At 39.8% G+C, this 16,713-nt stretch overlaps 1 protein-coding gene across 1 annotated transcript in view; it reads right to left on the bottom strand.

Annotated features, from left to right (window-relative positions):
• Window positions 1-12,892, bottom strand: part of LOC149001922 (uncharacterized) — a 37,470-nt gene extending 24,578 nt beyond the window's left edge. The window contains exons 1-4 of the mRNA XM_089136184.1: window positions 12,546-12,892; window positions 12,176-12,460; window positions 10,686-10,745; window positions 10,380-10,589 (exon numbers count right to left, since the gene is read on the bottom strand). Of these exons, the coding sequence (XP_088992310.1) occupies window positions 10,380-10,589; window positions 10,686-10,745; window positions 12,176-12,460; window positions 12,546-12,809 (819 nt within the window). The 5' untranslated portion in view covers window positions 12,810-12,892. The remainder of the gene's footprint in view (window positions 1-10,379; window positions 10,590-10,685; window positions 10,746-12,175; window positions 12,461-12,545) is intronic.
• Between the last annotated feature and the right edge of the window lie 3,821 nt (window positions 12,893-16,713).

Raw genomic sequence — 16,713 nt, 5'->3', positions numbered from 1 at the left:
TGGTTTGTTTCCATATTGTGTGGAGATGACATGAAGTGCTGTTCTTGTGAATGACTGCATGTTGTGGACCTTCTTGAGTATTATTGACCTTCTCTTGGGCATGGAAGCCCTTTGTGTGCTGCTGGGATGAGTGTACTAGCTTCCCACCTGCAAGGTCTGTTGTTTTTTGGGTCGGAGTGTTCTCCCTAACCTGTTGGTGTTGCTTCTTGCTGTGTTTGCTAACCAGAGAGGGGCTGGTTCTCAAGTTCATGGCTCCACCTTTAGTGGTAGTTGTAGTGGTAATCCCCAAACTGTGTATGAGAATCCTCATGTTCAGATTTTCCCCTTGTTAAGTTAGATAACACCAACTTGGACTGGTCTCAATCAGTGAAGTTGTCCTTAAGGATAGAGGGAAACTGGGTTACATAGCTGGTTCTATCAAAGCCTCACTTCTAACTACTCCCACAGTGGAAATAAAAAAATTCCACAGTTATGAGTTAGCTAGTGCTCTCCATGAAGCCTGAAATCGAGAGAAGCTTTATGCACAAGGAAACTGCAAAGGAAATATGGAATGAAGCATGTAAGACATATGATCAAGTGGCAGATTCAGCCAAGATTTATCAACTTCTCCAAAAAAATGATCAATATGAAACCTTAAGAATTTTTTAGTACTATGATACTGTAATTGGCCTCTGGGAGGAGTAAGACTACTATTGAGATCTTAAGTTGATTAACTCTGATGATTGGGCAAATGTATACAGATCTCTTGAGAAGGAAAGGATATTTTTTTGGTTGAATAACTTTTTTTTTTTTTTTTTTTTGGGGGGGGGGGGGGGGGGACAGAGGCTAACCAAAGGGCAAACCCAACCAAAAGCAAAAGAAAACAAGAGCACCACAAACGGCACCTAGCCTTTCAGCCAACTAGAAGGGAGACAACAAAAGAAAAGGAAAACTGGAGAAACACTAGGCAGAAAAAGGCCAAAATACAAGACCAATAGGCCAACCTGAACTCAATCGAATCCTAGTTTTTCTCTATTCTTTTCTTCATCTTTCTTGGAGACTTGAAATCAACAATAAAATTGCCATCAACTTGGTAATGCCCTTTGGGAGAATAGTTCCTTCTTCTACAACCATCATGTATCCAAGATGTACGAATGGGCTGAATCCTTATCTCACAAACGAAGAAAGGTCATTTTACTAGGGATGGGCTGCTTGCAATTGAAGGAGATAGGGGACCAAGTGACAGAGAAGGGGCTAGCAAAGGTTTGAGGAATTTGGATTTCCCTAAATTGGGGAGAAGAACTGGACATGGCTAGAGAACGAGTGTTGATTGGCTAGGAATGGAGGGAGGGGAGGAGGGATGGTTCTAAGATAAGGTGGGCCAGGTTAGAGAGGGTGGGCTGGGATTGGAAGGGGGGAGGGGTTGGGGAAGCTCGAAGAGGAAAGGGCGGGTTAGCAAAGATTGGTTCGGGGCGATTCGAGCCGTTTGAGGGGAAGGTGGCCGGGCCTCGCCCGAGGGAAGCTCGAAGAAGACAAGGTCGGGTTAGCAAAGATTGGTTCGGGGATCAATTCGAGCCAATTTGAGGAGGATAAAGAGTTTGGTTCACAGAGAGCACATGCGACCGAGGGAAGCTCGAAGAAGACAAGGTCGGGTTAGCAAAGATTGGTTCGGGGATCAATTCGAGCCGATTTGAGGAGGATAAAGAGTTTGGTTCACAGAGAGCACATGCGACCGAGGGAGGGGAGGGTGAGGGGGAAAATAGGTTTGGTAGGCCCATCAACAAGGGATGAAGGAGAGTGGTGGCGCCCAAGCAGGTTTTGAGGATAGCAAGTGCTCAAACCTTCAAAACCATAAGCAATGAGGGGAAATGAGGGGTGGTGGTGCCCAGCTAGTAGTTGTGGGGAGCAAGGAGAGAAGAAAAGAGGAAGAAAGCAAAATGGGAAAGAGGGAAGAGAGGGGAGGCTGTAGGGGTTAGCGAGGAAGGGGAAGCAAGGTTGGAGGGTGAAGACAAAATAGCAAAGAAATAGAGATGAAGAGAGCAAGGTGTTAGGGGAAAGGGAGTTAGCAAGGAGGGGGTATGCCAAGAGGTGTGACCCCAAAGTAGAATTGTTGGTCATCTCAGGTGCAAGAGGCAAAAGGCAAGGGATTGCTGAAGTTGGCCGGTCATGTCTGTTGCAGATAGATTGTAGAGAATTGGTAGAAGTGGAGCAGGGAGTAAGGTTCACTTGATTAGTTAATGACGATTGGAAGTCTCGTAGAGGCAAGGTCAGGGATAGAGAAGGCTGGTGTAGTGACAAGTTGACAGCATCTTGAAGATCCTCCGTTCCAGTAGCAATAGTGGCATCAATTGCGAAAATGGCTTCAGTGATAATATAGGGGAGACAGAGTCCTTGGTAGAGGAGTTGGAGAGCGATTAGAATAAGTCATGCTTCCTTCTTCTCCGACGATGGTAGCGGAGCAAGTTTCGGCCTCAGTTAGGCTCTTTAAGAGATTCGATGGTGTAGGTGGAAGGTAACGATGTGTTCCAAGCAGTGGTTAAGATGAAGTCGCAAGGTGGCGGGTCGAGGATTGAAGGGTTTATGGGGCAAGGGAGTAAAAGAATGGGTTGACAATGGGGGTTGCATGAGATTTGGAGGGCAGTTGGAGGTGTGATAGCCAAAGACATTGCAATGATAACGGGGGAAGGTAGGTTACTGGTTGTCAAATTCTAAGCATTATTCATCTTTCACCAAAACAAAAAGATGTGGGGGTCTAGTGGCTACAACCTCGACACAGGTTCTTGTGTAAAAGGATCTCTCCATTTTGTTTGTTTGAGCATCCATATATAGAGGCTTACCAGTAATAGAGCCTATACTACTCCAGCAATCTGGTTCCCGACATTCTAGTGGCAAACTAGGAAAGCAATCCAGAAGGGAATAGTTTTGAAGTCAATTTTCCTAAGGGCACCTATGGATCTCATTGGCAAAGAAATATCATTTTTTTGCTTACCGACCATAGGACTCCTTCAGGAGCTCTAGCTCTAACAACTTCATTTGGAATCTTGAAGAGAAATGCTCCGGAGTCAATCATGTAGATTTTAAGGCCTCCCAGTGCTTTTCATCGCTTCATGAGTGAGGCTAGAACCACATTGAATGATGGTCGTGGGACTAGTTGAGGGACAAATGACAATGGTTGTCGAATCAGCAGTGGAGGGCTTAACATAATGTAAGGCCAGGTTAGGGTTGGCAGCATGGCTGGAGGTGGAGGATGAGATGAGTGGGGTCCCCAGGAGAGGCAACCTAGCTGAGGATTTAATTTTTTTTTTGTTGGGGGGGGGGGGGGGATGCTAGGCCTGAGAAGGAAAGGATATTAATTTTTCTATACAGGCTGAATGTGCACTCTAATGATTGAGGACCAGCTCCCACTACTCCTTTGTTGGGCTATCATTATTCCCTTCTCTTTTTTGACAACTAAGAGTCCACTTGAACTTTCTTCATGAAACAAAAAGTGATGTGTGTGCTGCCTTTACTAACTGCTGTCAGTTAATTCACACCTAATTTAATTCTTGAATTCAAATTGTTCAGTTGGATAAGGGTGGTGCATACATGTATGAGGGGTTACAATAGTTTTTTACTGGTCATGGCATCATAAGCTAGATTCCTTGTGTTGACACCCACAACAAAATGCAGCGACTGAATGGAAAAATAGCATTTGCTAAGGTCACACGAATCTCTTGTTTGGCATGCATGTTCCTCAAGTTCTTTGGGCTGACGCACTCATTGTTGCTACTTTTTTAGTCAGTTCCATGCCTGCTCAACTCCTTGGTTCTGAAACTCCATTGGAAACTCTTTCTCCTTCATTCTCTATTCATTCTAAGGTGTTTTGATGTGTATTCTATCTCCATGTAAATAAATCCTCTCAGCCTAAGCTTGACCACAGATCTCTTAGTTGTATCTTCCTCAGTTCCTTGAGTGTTACTCCTGTTCTAAGGGCAGCAAGTGTTAATATCACTCTTCTGATTGACATCTTCTTTTTAAAGATGTCACCTTCTTTAAGTTTGTCCCTTTAATTCCTGTCCTCAAAATCCTCTCCAAGGGGAGAATCACAGGAGTGAAGAGGTTTTTCCTTTTCTTCCAGCCATGCATACTCCCCCAATTTTATTTGCCATTGGGAACCATAGGGGTACTGTTGAATAATTCAAGTTCAAGTGGAACTGAAATTTGAAATGAGAAGGATTGTCACATTTTTTACAGGCAAGGACAACCAGGAGCCAAAGACCTGCCAAGGAGTGAAGAGGTTGTTCCTTTTATCCTGCTTTTGCCTACTTCCCCATTTGCATTTAGCATTGGGAAATGTAGGCTGATGTGGACAATTCAGGTGGTACTAACTTGTAGTAAGAAGGATTATTGTTAGAAAACAAGCTTTAAATAATCAGAACAGCAGTTGAACTTGAACAGAGAAAAGAGAGAAGAAGAAGAAGAGAAAAGAGATGAAGAACCAGTAGAAGAGGCATGTGATTCTTGCTTAAAAGTCTTAAATCACAAAGCCCTTTTATTTATAGCTTCTAATGAATCTAATACAAATTGAGAGACAACTAATTGTCTTCTAGAAAAAGGAAACAAAAAATTACAGCTTTAGTAACTTCCTAGCTACTAAAATAGAAAGTTCTGAAAATAGAAACTGACACCAAAATAAAAACTATGCTTTTTAAAAACTCCCAAACTTATGTAGCAAGACTCCTACATTAGAAATAAAAAGTACGGTAGCATCACTAGCATTATACTGTTCACATGAATAGTACAAACAGATTTTACTGTTCACTTGAACAGTAAAACCATACCTTTACTGTTCACGTGAACAGTATCGTGAATAGTATCGTGAACATAAATATCTCAAAGTGTATATACTTCAACACTCCCCCTCAAGCTGGAGTGTACACAAAGAAAACTTCAGCTTGCACAATAAGAATAAACTTGAAAGGTAACACCAATCTTGAATCGTGTAGTAATGGCAAACGTCAATAAACACTGAGAAAACTTCACCCAGGAGATAATCAACACCAACTTAAAAAAAACTTTAATTCTTCATGTCAATAGAACCATCCAATAATAAGAACAATCAACGATGTTGAAGACGAACAAAATCCATAAGTATAACAGGATCAAAGATACTATCCATATAATGCCGGTAGTAAGAGAAATATCCACACTAAATCTTCAAAATTGCAACTCCAATGTCCATAAGTATAGCAGGATCAAAGACACCATCCACATAATGCCGGTAGTAGGGAGACATATCCATACTAAATCTTCAAAATTACAACTCCAATGTCCATATAAACGATTCGCAAGAAGGCAAGTAGTAGGTAAAGTATGGATAAGTAAAAGGCAATATAGATTACTGTGGACCAAGGAGGTAAGGTATTATGGGTTACTACGAACCAAGTAGGTAGGTAAAAGACAATATGGGTTACTGCAGACCAAGTAGGTAAGGTAAAAGACAATATGAATTATTGCGGACCAAGTAGGTAAGGTAGAAGGTAGTATAGGTTACTGCAGACCAAGTAAGTAAGGTAGTATGGGTTACTACGGACCAAGTAGGTAGGTAAAAGACAGTATGGGTTACTGCGGACCAAGTAGGCAAGGTAAAAGATAGTATGAATTACTGCGGACCAAGTAGGTAAGGTAGTATGGGTTACTACGGACCAAGTAGTTAGGTAAAAGACAATATAGGTAAAGATAGGTAATGATATTGTTGTAGAATGCCATAAGTTGAGGACAAAGATCTTCACAAATAATATCCATTAGCACATCTTGAGTAGATATAAAATAAAGTACCATTCTCACCCTCACGTGTAGCATTACACGTGGACAATTAATGATGACCAGTGACAAGCATCTTAAAGTATAAGCACAAAAGAAACCCAAGAAGGAAAAGTAGCAGCCATAGAGTAGTGCTTATTCACCAATAAAGTTGATCAATCAGTAGTAAATCGTTTAACAAGACAAAGTCATGTTCACCAGGGGGAAAAAAATTATGGACCACCACTAACCCTTAAATAGGGCAGGAGCAAATTAGATCAGGAGAAAATTACTGAACCAGCTTGGAATCTGAGAATTGCAGTAGTCGCTGCAGCAATCCACTCAGAAGAAGTGCAATAACAGTTGTTGCAGTAGCAAAGAATATCAGATCTCGGACCATAGCAGCAAACTTCTGCTAGATTTGAAACTCTAACAGATCTTGATATAAAAGAAAAGTAGTCCTCTAGGTCTTTGTAGAAGTATTAGATAAAAAGAAGGCTAAACTTGATTATGAAATAAACAATGGAAGTAGTTAGGTAAAGGACAGTAGTAAAGCAAGACAGTAGCAGCAGAATTTTTCAGAAGAGAGAAATTCAATGAAACAGGGGTACTAGTATACGACTTGCAACAAAACTTATAGTACAAACAATGGAAGACAATACTTAGGTCTTGCAATCCGAATTATGGGCATATCTTTGCAAGAATCAAGAGGAATCCCAGGACATCAATATAGTGCAGATCGAACTTCAAATTTGCACAAAAAAACAGGGTAGTAGCAGCCTCAGTTGAATCAAATAGGTAGACATATCCCGAAAGGTTGGGGCCCTTTTTGTAGTATTAATACATAGATACTTGGCACTTCAAAAATCAAAGAAGAAAGACAGCCATTCACAATTACTACAGCGAAGGTTGGGGCTGCCCTAGATAAGAAAAAGGAAAAAAGAAGAATAAAAGACTAGGCAGCCAAAAGAGAGAAAACAGTCCCTAGGTTGATTAAACTTGCTCTGATGCCATGTTAGAAAACAAGCTTTAAATAATCAGAACATCAGTTGAACTTGAACAGAGAAAAGAGAGAAGAAGAAGAAGAAGAAGAGAAGAGAGATGAAGAACCAGTAGAAGAGGCATGTGATTCTTGCTTAAAAGTCTAGAATCACAGAGCCCTTTTATTTATAGCTTCTAATGAATCTAATACAAATTGAGAGACAACTAATTGTCCTCTAGAAAAAGGAAGCAAAAAATTACAGCTTTAGTAACTTCCTAGCTATTAAAATAGAAAGGCTTGAAAATAGAAACTACACCAAAATAGAAATTATGCTTTCTAAAAACTCCCAAACTTGTGTAGCAAGACTCCTACATTAGAAATAAAAAGTACGATAGCATCACTAGCATTATACTGTTCACGTAAACAGTACAAACAGATTTTACTGTTCACCTGAACAAAAAACCATACTATAATGTTCACGTCACGTGAACAATACCGTGAACAGTAAATATCTCAAAGTGTGTATACTTCAACAATTATCATACTGTTTATAGGAGAAAGAACAATAAGGAGCTGAAGACCTGCCAAGCTCCCTCTTCAGGTCCACATCCTGAGTCTCCACTCCTCGCGTAAGGTAAAATACCTCACTCTCTTTCTGAGTTGGATCTTCCCATTGTTATTTATAAGGGTAAGAGAACCTATACTAAACCCTTACCCAAGTTTATTTCTGATTATGCTATATCTCCTGTGGGTGTAGGCTACTAGGCTTCTCTACTTCTATCTCCTCATTCTCCATTCCAAAAATCTTGATGAAGCTGTGTCTGACCTGAAGTGGAGGGAAACCATTTTTTGTGAAATGTGAGCACTGGAAGAAGTGGTACCTGGCAACTTGTTGATCTTCCCAAACGAAGAGTTCCTACAGGGTGTAGATGGGTCTAACCATCAAGTACGAATCAGATGCTACAATGAAAGATACAAAACTGGATTAGTTGCCAAAGGCTGCAATTAAGTCTATGGGGTTGAGAACAGAGAGACATTCGCTCTCATTGTAATGTAACCCAGGGTTTGGTTTAACAACCAGGATCCTCTAGACAGGAACCAGCACTAATTGGGTATGATTGATAGCAGAAATTAGGGTTTTCAGGATCTCAAAGTCTTCTAATAAGTGCAGGAAATTCTGCAATCTTTCTAGTTTCCTATTTCCTATCAAAACAGAGAACCAAAAGGGGGTGGGGAGGCTTCTAAGGGTCTGAAACAGCAAAGTGGAGGGGTTTCTAGGGCTTGTGGGGAGTGGGGGTGCTTCTGGATTGATGCGGCAGCAGGGACAGGGTTAGGGAAGGTGGGAGAGGGAAGGGGTGGGGAAGTGTCTGTACCTACTTGGGGCTGCTGAGAAGGGGTGAAGGCTGCTCGTCGAAAGCTTGAAGGCTTCTGTGGACTTGATTGCTGAGATTGGATGCTTAAACACTTGAAGTTGAATAACTAGAGTTACAGAAATAATAGCAAATACCCAGCCACAGGTCACCCCAAGGGATCTGCCAATTCTCAAATCATAATTTTATTTATCAAATCAAGCTGAATATTACAATGTGAGAAGAGGCTATTTATAGCCTAAAAATAAAAGACTTTGATTGGGGTTGGGAATCCCTAATAGACAAGGTTCCCAATTCTTGACCAAAACACTCAAAACGGAATCAAATTACCACAATACCTCAATCCTTAGATTGGAATCTTGCTAGGACACTTAACTAAACAACTTCAAATACAAACAAACTCTAAAAGCTAAGATCCCTTTGGATAAGGAACCCTATCACAACCAACCAACAAACCTTATCACAGCCAACTTACTCCAGCTTAAACTGAAACTCTTAAACAACTCAAAATTGACTAACAAAAATAAAAATATAAAACTAGATCACCAACTAGACCCATATTCAACCCTAAAAAGGCAGGGGGAAATGACAAAATACCCCTGGGGTATTTGGCTAGCTTTAAGTGACCTTTTTGGGTCTGGTTTATTTGGGCCCAATTTTTGGGGGTCCAACCTAGGTTACATCACATTGCCAAACATAACTCAATTAGAGCCCTTTTGTTCGTGATAGCCAATAAGCGTTGGCCCTTGTACCAACTACATTTCAAGAATGTTTTCCTTCATTGAAACTTAGAAGAAGAAATCTACATGCAACCTCCTAAAAGATTCAAGGTTTCTTCAGCTGAAGGGAAAGTTTGCCTCCTAAAAAGAGGCTATACATGGGCTCAAACAATCTCTTAAGGTCTGGTTTGAAAGATTTAGAGGATATTTTGAAACATGGCTATTCTCTCAGTCAAGCTGATCATACATTGTTCATCTAAAGAGAAAACAACTCTAGCTCAGATCTCATTCTCTATGTTGATGACATGGTTGTCACTGGGAATGATAGGGCTGACATTAGTAGTTTGAAATCATATCTGGTCAACCAGTTTGAGATTAAAGACCTTGGTCCCGTGATATACTGTCAAAATGGGCATCAATATCTGCTAGAGGCAGTTTGTGTTGGATCTGTGGAGAGAAAGAGGGAAGTTGGATTGCATAGCACCAAACTTTCCAACTGAATCAAAACCATAAACTTAGTGAAGACTGTTGCTCTCCTCTCCTTGATGTTGGTGAATACCAAAGGTAGGTTGGCAAGTTGATGCATTTAGCTCGACCTAAAATTACTTATGTACTTGGAGTTGCAAGCTAGTTTATGCATGCTCCCAAAATAGCAATTTAAATGTTGTCTCTCACATCATAAGATACTTAAAAGTCTTCAAGAAAATGACTCCTCTCCCGGAAACATGACCATCTGAAGATCAAAGGCTTTACAGATGCTGATTGGGCCGGTTCAGTTTCAGATAGAAGATCCACATCAGGTTACTGTACCTTTGCGGTAAGAAAAACCTCATTACATGGAGGAGCAAGAAACAGTCTCTTGCAGCCAGATCCAATACTGAAGCAGAGTTTTGAGCCATGGCTCATGGAGAATGTGAACTTATCTGGTTGAAGAAGTTGGTCAAAGAGTTGGGGTTTGATTTCTTAGAACCTATGACTCTATTGTGACAACAAGGCAGCATAAGTATTGCTCATAATCCTGCCCAACATGATTGGACAGAACACATTGAAGTGGATCGACATTTCATCAAATAGAAGATTGACTCCACATATATCTATACTCCTTTTGTAAAGACAGATGATCAACTGTCTGATATCTTTCACACCAGTTCAGTGCCCTCCCAGGCAAGCTGAGAATTCTTGACATTTGCTCTCCAGTTTGATGGAGAGTGTTAAATGTAATAAAGTGCAGTTTGTCCAGTCTATTTCAGCTTAAGTTGTAATATCAGCTTTCTACTATTTACCTTTTAAACTCCCCAAAAGGTAGTTGTGATTCTCTTTATGAGATGCTAGTAATGAAAATAGGCAAGAAAGTTCCCACTCTCATGCCCATGATACTGAATTTAACATTTCTCTCATCTTTTACATCTCCTCTGAACTTCTTCAACCAATGTCTTCTCCAACTATTCTTCTACCTGTTCTTCACTGTTACCCATCCTAACTGATGGAGCAATCAAGATCACTGAGATTCCAAAAGATAAAAACAACAGAAAACCGATCCATGCTTACCGCCACCAAGAGGGACTGTGTTGTCATTATGTGTGGCTGATCAGATTCTTTGCTTCTCTGTTTACAATAACCTTTAGGATGACTGACAAGATCGTGAGGGAAATAAATCTCTACATCAAAATTCAAAAATCCCCATAACCGTAGCATTTTTATAAGTTCCGAGTAAATGAGCGTCAACATAACAGCTGAACCTGAACGATGTGTCAAAACCTGTTCAAAGAATTTAGAATTCAATGAACCACACCACACTGTAAAGTTGATATTCTTATAAAAGGTAAACAGAAAAGAACAGGTGAAAAACCACACTGAATGGAGATATAAAGCCCGTGGCTCTGCCTGGATTCTGATATTTGTTCTTCGAAATTCCTGAAAAATTGAACCACATTAAGATTAGTCAAGTATTTTGCAGTTATTGGAAGATGGGATTTGAAAACTGAAGTGGACAAACAGATAGTAAGTTAAGGTTTAGATGTTTTCTGAACTCCCTAATTTATCTCATCAAATTGTCAATCAACAAGAAAATAAGGATAATGAAATGTTAAGCTTTCCTAAAGTAAATCAAGTAATAGCTTAACCCTTTATACTTATTGCCTATTGACTAAAAGACATGCCCAACCAGTATAAGTAAAAATAAGTATTATGGAGAACGAAGAAAGACTTGAGGTTCCTCAAAAATGCCGCTCAGACAATAAAAACAATTTTGTTTTGGTAAGTAACTAAATTAAGTGACATTTCCTTGTCGAGTAGAGTTTGTCTTTGTTTATGAAGTTGGATTAAAGACATTTCCCACTCATCATTCTCATATTTGTGAGGAAAAAGTAACTATAGATCTTAGATGAATTGGCTAACTATAAATTGTTATGAAGAAAAGGGGGGAGCAAAATGTGGAGATGGCTTTATGAGTGATTCTCATGTCAAAGAGGGGAAAGATTGGTTGGAGGGCACACATGCACAAATAGGGGGGGTGGGTGTTGATTGGGGTTGGATGGGGAGAAACCCAAAGGCAAACTATGCTTAGCAGAAGTCCTGCACATTCATGCTTCTTAGTAACTTACATCAGAACTCTTCAATGATGCTTTTGTAGTCTGTTATCCAAGAGATGACCAATGGAAGGAAAGTAAGGAGAATATATAAATATCTATATATATCTTAGTGAAAGCACCCCAAATATTTATTTATTTATTTTTTCATTTCCTATCTCTGTATATGTATTATCAATGCGTGTCAGGCCCATGTACTGGCTTCAGGTATGAATTAAAGCAATTCATATGGACAGAAGAGAGTGGATGCCTTATGTAGCCCTTCCCTGTTAGAAATTACTATGGTAACTTAATTCTAGGTTCACACATGGTGGAGGGTATCAGAATATATTCCTCCTGCCTCATGTGTGTTGAAATATCAGTGCTCTATCTCACCAAAAAATTTCCCTTCTGAACATCATCTCATCCAGACAAGTGATATAGTCCATGCAAAAGTTACTAACAACTAATTTTAAGTCATGGCATCTACCACAAACAATCTCAATTGCCCTGCTCTTCTGTATGCCTGTTAGTAACAGAATACTACTATTCGCAATTCTAAAAAATGAGTTATATCAATATTGATAAGTAATGGTGATCACTCTCAAATATGCCATTAAGCCACACACATAAAATGTCAATTAGAAATCCTGTTCCATATATGTTTGATTTCAATCAGAACTGAGCAAGCAAAACACAATCACAGCCTATGCAGTAACATGCACAATTTATTATTAGAACAAAAGAAAGGAGATCAGAGTGAACGCGCAACAATACCTTCTGAACATACAAATATCTCTCAATACAGGCAAAGAATTCCTCCGGCGGAAATCGAAAGGAGGAGCTGTAGAGGGAGCAATAACCCATTGAAAGATTGTCCAATCTTTCAATAAAGGAATCAACAGGCAGAGGAACCGAAGAGTGGGATACGATCGAATCATCTTCGGCACCAATGAGTAAAGCTGTTTTCGCCAAGTCAACCCTTCTATTGATGCAAATGCTTGTCTCCCTCTCTAAATTAGATAACCTCTGAATCTGAGACCAAAAGCCATCTCTCGCCTTCTGCTAATCAAACCAACCAAATCATCAATCGAACAGATTACGTACGGAGAACCAGAGAGTGAGAGACGAAAGGAAAAAAGCTCACCCGAGCATCTTTGGTGTCAATCCCAGAATCATCCAGGGCATCATGAAGGACGAATTTAAGGTCACTGCTGAGATTTTGGCATCGACAGATGAGACGAGTGGGAGTTGATGGTGAAGAATTCGAATGGTATTTTGGAAGATTGGAAGAAGAAGAAGAAGAAGAAGAAACAGAGGAGGAGAAAGTGAGTGCACACTTCGTTTTTGTTATTGATGTTGCAGTCCATGAAGTTAAGGACGTCATCACCGTTTGAGAATTCAGACACATGAAGCAGGACCTTTCACGGAATTTGGTTGAAAGCTCAAACTGTCTGATAACATTTAAGACTTTTAAGTCTGACTCTCTGAACAGTGAACATCCAAATATTGATTTTACTTTTCACTATTATTAAATCATAGCTTTACTACTGAAGTCTTTTTCTCTTTTCTTTTTTTTTTATAAAAAAATATTACATGGCACAAGGTGTTTGGGGATGATGTTGCTGGTGTGAAATTAAATAATGATGGGTGTTTGGTGGAAAGTCCATGGAAATGTGGCTTGGATGGTATTTTTCAAGACGATAATGAAAATATATTGCGTGCTCCCCGAATATCTGCAAAAAGACTAATTTTTAAAGCTGAAGTAGAAGTAGTGATATGAGGATGGAGGAATAGGGGAGAAGAATTGGATGGAGGAGAGAGAAGATCTAGGGAATTCGGGGGTGCCTAGGCAATCCATCCTCTTGCGGTTGAAGCCTCTTGAGGTGCCTGTCAATGGTGTTGGTTCCACTATAGGTGGGAAAAATTCTTATGCAGGAGTAGTGGGGATCTCGATTTTACCAGAGATTGATTCATTTCCTCCTATACAGGCGAGAAAGTTTTGTAGGATTGTAATCCCACAACAGGAATACGAATTACAACGAAATCAATCCCGGTTTTCTTTGCTTGGAAGAACAAATTTTCGCATCACAACCATGGATGAATTGCGAGAGCTTGCTAGGGGCACTTGGAAATTGTCTAAGGGGGCGATCTTGCATTCATTGGGGAAATGGTTTATCATCTTTCAGTTTCATAGTGAGGCAAATATGACTGAGATATGACGCAGATGATTCTAGAATGTTGGTAAGCATTACATTCTTTTTCAGTGATGGCGACCAGATTTTAATATCCATTCTCCTCAACTTGCGGGTAAGTTGGTTTGGGTTCGTTTCCCTAATTTACCTCTTTAGTATTGGCATGAGAAAGTGCTTCTTTTAATTGCAAAGTCTGTGGTTCGCCCCATTTCTCTTAATAGAAGTACTCATCAAGGATATGTTGGTCACACTATGCTAGAGTTTTGATCGAATTGGAGGTTGATGCTGTTCATGAGAATGAGGTTCAAATCGAGCGTCTTAAACCAGGGACTTATCGAGTTTTTAGTTTTCTTCAAAAGGTGATTTTTGAGGATGGTATTCAGCGGTGTTCTCTATGTAACCGGGAAGGCCATTTGAGTCTTCATTGTAAATTCTCTTCAAAGGTGGATGAGTTACAGGTGTAGCCTTCAAGCGTTTCAGCATAAATTCCTACTGTGGATGGGATTCCTAATGCAGGTGTGAGAATGCAGACTCCTACCTCACTTCAACAACATGTCAGTGTGGCTTCAGCAGATTCATCCAATGAAGATTCGGCTGATTCAATTTCTAATTTGAATTCAAAATTCAAATCCAATAGAGCGGTTCCTTTTGATGTGGTAGTTGAGTCGGGAAAGAGTTCTTCTCTTGAGCTTTTTCTCTCTCTTTGAACAAATCCTTTTCAAATTCAAAAGATTTTGAATAAGAAATTAGTGTGGACTGCTATGCTAGAACATGTGGGGCCCAACAAAATTTGAATGGAGATAATGATCTGTTGGTTGAGCATCAAGTGGGATCATGTGGGGCCCAACCAAATTTGGATGGAGATGATGATCAGTTGGTCCAGCAAAATTTGGGTAAGCTCTCCTCTCCTAGTCTTTCTCTCTCACTTGGAACGGATTTTATTCAAATTCAAAATTTTTTGAATAAAGAATTGAATTCAAAGTTGGTTACAAATCCTTCAAGTAGCATGGACTGCTCTGTTGGAACATGTGGGGCCCAACAAAATTTGAATGGAGATAATGATCTGTTGGTTGAGCATCAAGTGGGATCATGTGGGGCCCAACAAAATTCAAATGGTTTGGAACGCTCTACTTTGGTCGTTCACTCCAGTATGGATGACCAACAGCTTTTGGAAGTAGTTCTTCCTTCAAGCTCTCTTCCTGATCAAATGGAGGGTGGCTCTCTCCGTCGTAAGTCTGGTCGCCCAAGGAAAAATAAGAAGGTTAGAGCAAACAACCCTACTATTGTATCAAGTTGATTCTGTTTTATTGAGAGAAAGAACCAAACAAGCTGGCGTCTCTGATGGGGAGGTTTCTTTAGCTCACTGACCTCTTCCTATGAATCTATTTTTTTGGAATATTAGAGGAATTGGTATATTAGCTAGTCGAAGGGCTCTAAGGTCTATGTTGTCGACTCATCAACTAGACATTTTCTATATTGTTGAACCAAAGGTGGAGGTGTCAAAGTGCCCAATTCTATTACTTAATCAATTAGGATACTCTTCAACTTTCGTGTATAATTTTTGTAGTAATAAAGAATCAAATTTATGGGTTTTTTGGAAGCGAGAATTGCCTCATCTAGTGGTTCTTGGTTTCTTTGATCAACAAATATCTTTGCAATTTGTTTGGAAAGGGGTTCAATTTGGCCTCTTTATGGTGCATGGGTGTTGTTTTAGAGTTGATAGCCAAAGATTGTGGTTGGAATTGACTGGTCATCTATGTTCTAGTATGCTGTGGGTTGTTTTGGGGTATTTTAGTGCTATCATACGGTCTTCTGAATGAAAGGGCTCAGGAAGGTTTAATTTGGGATCTTCGGCGGATTTTCAAGCTATGGTGGACGCTTATAATTTGTTGGAGCTGCCTTCTTTGGGTCGAAAATTTACTTGGTCAAACCATCGACGAAGTGATAATGTTTTATCAATGTTAGATGGAAGTTTTTGTACTTCTGACTAGTTGGAGATATTTGGTGATTCTAGGCAACTTACTCTTACTAATTAGGCTTCTAACCATTCCCACATTTTGGTTACTGTTGAGCATGTTCAAAAACCAGCAAATGTTCCTTTCAGGTTTAATAATTTTTGGATGACTGATGATTCTTTTCTTGAAGTGGTGGGGGTGGCTTGGGGGAAGCATTTTGTGGGTGATCCCATCTTTGTGTTGGCTCAAAAAATATAGTTTCTTAAGAGTGTGCTAAAATCTTGGGCGAAGCAGACTTCCCTAAATGTTTTTTTGGAGGTTAATAGGCTGAGGTGGAGTTGGAGGCTATTCAGAAACAAATAGATGATCATGGGATGAATGACAATCTTTTTGCTCAGGAGACAGAGGGAGGGAAAAAAAAAAAAAAAAAAAGATAAGAAAGGTTACTGCAAGCTATTAAATGGCAAGATTCTTTGCTTCATCAAAAGGCAAAGGTCCATTGGTTAAAAGATGGTGGAAATTCTAAGCTTTTTTACTTATCTGTTAAAGTTCATAGAGCTAAAAACTCTTTCAAGTCTCTTAAAAAGGAGGATGGTTCTTGGACATATGGGAAAGATGAGCTACATGATTATGTTGTTTCCTGTTTTGAGAATTTTCATAAATAGGGTACTTACAGTCCTCATATGGATTTGTTGGCAGTGATTCCTAAGTTATTAACTGAAGATGATTGTCAATCTCTAGAAGGGCTGCCTTCTAAGGAGGAAATCAAAAGGATGGTGTGGGAATTTTATCCAGATAGTGCTCCTAGTCTTGATGGCTTTTCAGACAGTTTCTTTAGACATTGCTGGGACATATCTCTCGTGATTTTGGGGCTGCTATTACAACTTTTTTTTGGCATGGGAAACTCCCTAAAGGGTTCAATAATAGTTTCATTACTTTGATTCCGAAAGTGGCGAATGCCGCTTCTTTGGATAAATTCCGGCCTATTTGCATGAGCAATTTTTTCTGCAAAGTTGTGTCAAAATGCATGGCTTCCCGTCTCACTCTTCTTCTTCCCAAATTGATTTCTGACGAACAAGGAGCTTTTCAGAAGGGTAAGTTTATTTCAAAAAGTATTTTGTTGCTTCGGAGCTTACCAATATGCTGTTTTTATCTGTTAGGGGAG

The sequence above is a fragment of the Hakea prostrata genome, chromosome 10 (assembly GCF_041222555.1).
Source record: "Hakea prostrata isolate BN-2017 chromosome 10, UWA_Hpros_2, whole genome shotgun sequence".
Lineage (NCBI taxonomy): Eukaryota > Viridiplantae > Streptophyta > Magnoliopsida > Proteales > Proteaceae > Hakea > Hakea prostrata.
Note: the sequence above shows the minus strand (reverse complement) of the source record. Positions and strands in the feature narration are given on the sequence as shown.